Source organism: Mizuhopecten yessoensis, unplaced genomic scaffold, assembly GCF_002113885.1.
Source record: "Mizuhopecten yessoensis strain PY_sf001 unplaced genomic scaffold, ASM211388v2 scaffold6135_1, whole genome shotgun sequence".
Classification (NCBI taxonomy): Eukaryota; Metazoa; Mollusca; class Bivalvia; order Pectinida; family Pectinidae; genus Mizuhopecten; species Mizuhopecten yessoensis.
The window spans coordinates 2,045,822-2,047,917 of NW_018406397.1; the positions used below are offsets into that span (position 1 = coordinate 2,045,822).

Consider the following 2,096-nt stretch of genomic DNA (forward strand, 5'->3'; position numbering starts at 1 on the left):
TAAATTTGGAAGTAGAAGTACTGATAATGCTAACCCAAATAGAATTACTTCCAATGGAAATTAAACAAATGTTGGTCCAAAATGTGATTTCCCTATATAAACTATAGTAAAGTTTACCCCTTCCCCAGGGGGAAACGTGAGACCCCAGGGTCAAGAAATTCACAATTATGGTAAAGCACCTTAAGACCCTTCCATATATGAAGAGTAATTGATTCTACCATATCTGGGTCTTGAGAAGAAGATTTTTGAAATTTTAGTCAATTTGACCCTTTTTGGCCCCGCCCCTCAGGCCCCTGGGGGCTTGGGACTAAACCGACCAACAATTTTGTTGACCATTGTCCATGGAAGGTCCCTGCAAAATTTAATTGAAATTGGTTCAGGGGTTTTGGAGAAGAAGATTTTTGAAAGTTTAGTCAATTTGACCCTTTCAGGCCCCTGGGGGCTTGGGACTAAACTGGCCATTATTTTTGTTGACGTTTGTCCATGGAAGGTCCCTGCAAAATTTCATTGAAATTGGTTCAGGGGTTTTGGAGAAGAAGTCGAAAATGTAAATTGTTTACGGACGCACGACAGACGACGACGGACAAAAGGCGATCGCAATAGGTCACTTGAGACTTTGTCTCAGGTGACCTAAAAAATCAAATACTGAAATGAACAAAGGGTAATAACTTTTGGAAAAAATGTTAAATAAAAATTCTTTTAAGAGAGACACAACTTCATATCATGTTTATAATGTATACCAAGTTTCAAAGAGATCGGAAAAAAAATGTAGGAGTAGATTGTCGGATAAACAAAAGTTGACGGCGGACAAACCCATACCATAATACTTCCGTCAAATTTGACGGGCATATAAAAATTTTGAGTATAGTCAAGATAATATTGTACCATTTCCACCACATCCACTAAACAAAACAATACAAATATACATGTAGGTTGAATATAATGGAATTTCTTCACATTTTCTCCCAAAAATCACTTAACAATGCATGTTTCTACAGTATAGACAAGAGGATATAAACACCTTATAATGCCCCTATCACTAAACCTGCCGACTGACAAAGTTTGTTGATATATACCACTGTTAACCACTGTTCTACGTAACTTTACCAGTCCTTATCAATTATTAACAACACTGATGTGCAGGATGAGGGCTTCACATCACAGTCCCAGTCATGTATCATGTAACACAAGTCTATAGTCGCAACCTCAACAGCATCAAATACAGTTGAACAATATCCCTTCCCATCGGGTGTACATAATGTATGGTTTCTCCGTTCTCCACATTGAATGTTGTACATTATCTATTAAAGAATCTTGCAATCAATTCATCAAATGGCTGGCATAGGTTTCAAGTAGAACTCTTTGAATGTCAACTGATTGATCTGTTTTGTTTCAGAGTAACACGTAAATCCTTTCCTTGAAATGTCAGATCTTAATTAAAATTGATTAGCTAGGCTTCAAACTTTTATGGTTAATAAAACTGTTTTTGATAATGTACAAACTGCAACTTACTAGATCCATCCCAAAAGCTTTAGCCAAGATACGATCATCCTTCAGCTTCTTCTGAATGTACACAGCAGCTTGAACCATTCCCTGTCAAATACACAATTTATTTTCTTTCAAAGACATCAGGTGTACAGGTACATCATTTTATTTTATATTTTTTGTATTAAATACAATTTAAGCGAATTCACCATACAGATGATTACAAGAGGCCCAATGGGCCTGCATCACTCACCTGTTATTAATCTAACACTTGTAATCTTAAGATTTCATAAGAACCAATTAAAAGATTTAAACATATGACGCCTCTGACCTTGATTGTCGAACAAGGACATTAGGTTGAAAGTGGATCAAGGTCATTCATTTGAACTAACATGGTAATCCTTCATCCCAGCATGCTACAGGCCCAATTTCAGTACCCTGGCCATTTTGCTTATTGAAAAGAAGTCGCTTGAAGATTTTACGACATTTGACCCCTGTGACCTTGAAAGTTGGTCAAGGTCATTCAGTTGAACAAACTTGATAGTCCTTCATCCCAGCATGCTACAGGCCCAATATCAGTACCCTGGGCCTTTTGGTTATTGAGAAGAAGT

General features: G+C 37.1%; 1 protein-coding gene across 4 annotated transcripts in view; it reads right to left on the reverse strand.

Moving 5' to 3' along the window:
* Positions 1 to 2,096, reverse strand: part of LOC110451579 (sn1-specific diacylglycerol lipase alpha-like) — an 80,670-nt gene that overhangs the window by 15,133 nt on the left and 63,441 nt on the right. For all 4 annotated transcript variants that reach the window (XM_021499683.1, XM_021499682.1, XM_021499681.1 and 1 more), the window contains one exon: positions 1,513 to 1,593. In XM_021499683.1, coding sequence (XP_021355358.1) covers positions 1,513 to 1,593 — 81 coding nt within the window. The remainder of the gene's footprint in view (positions 1 to 1,512; positions 1,594 to 2,096) is intronic.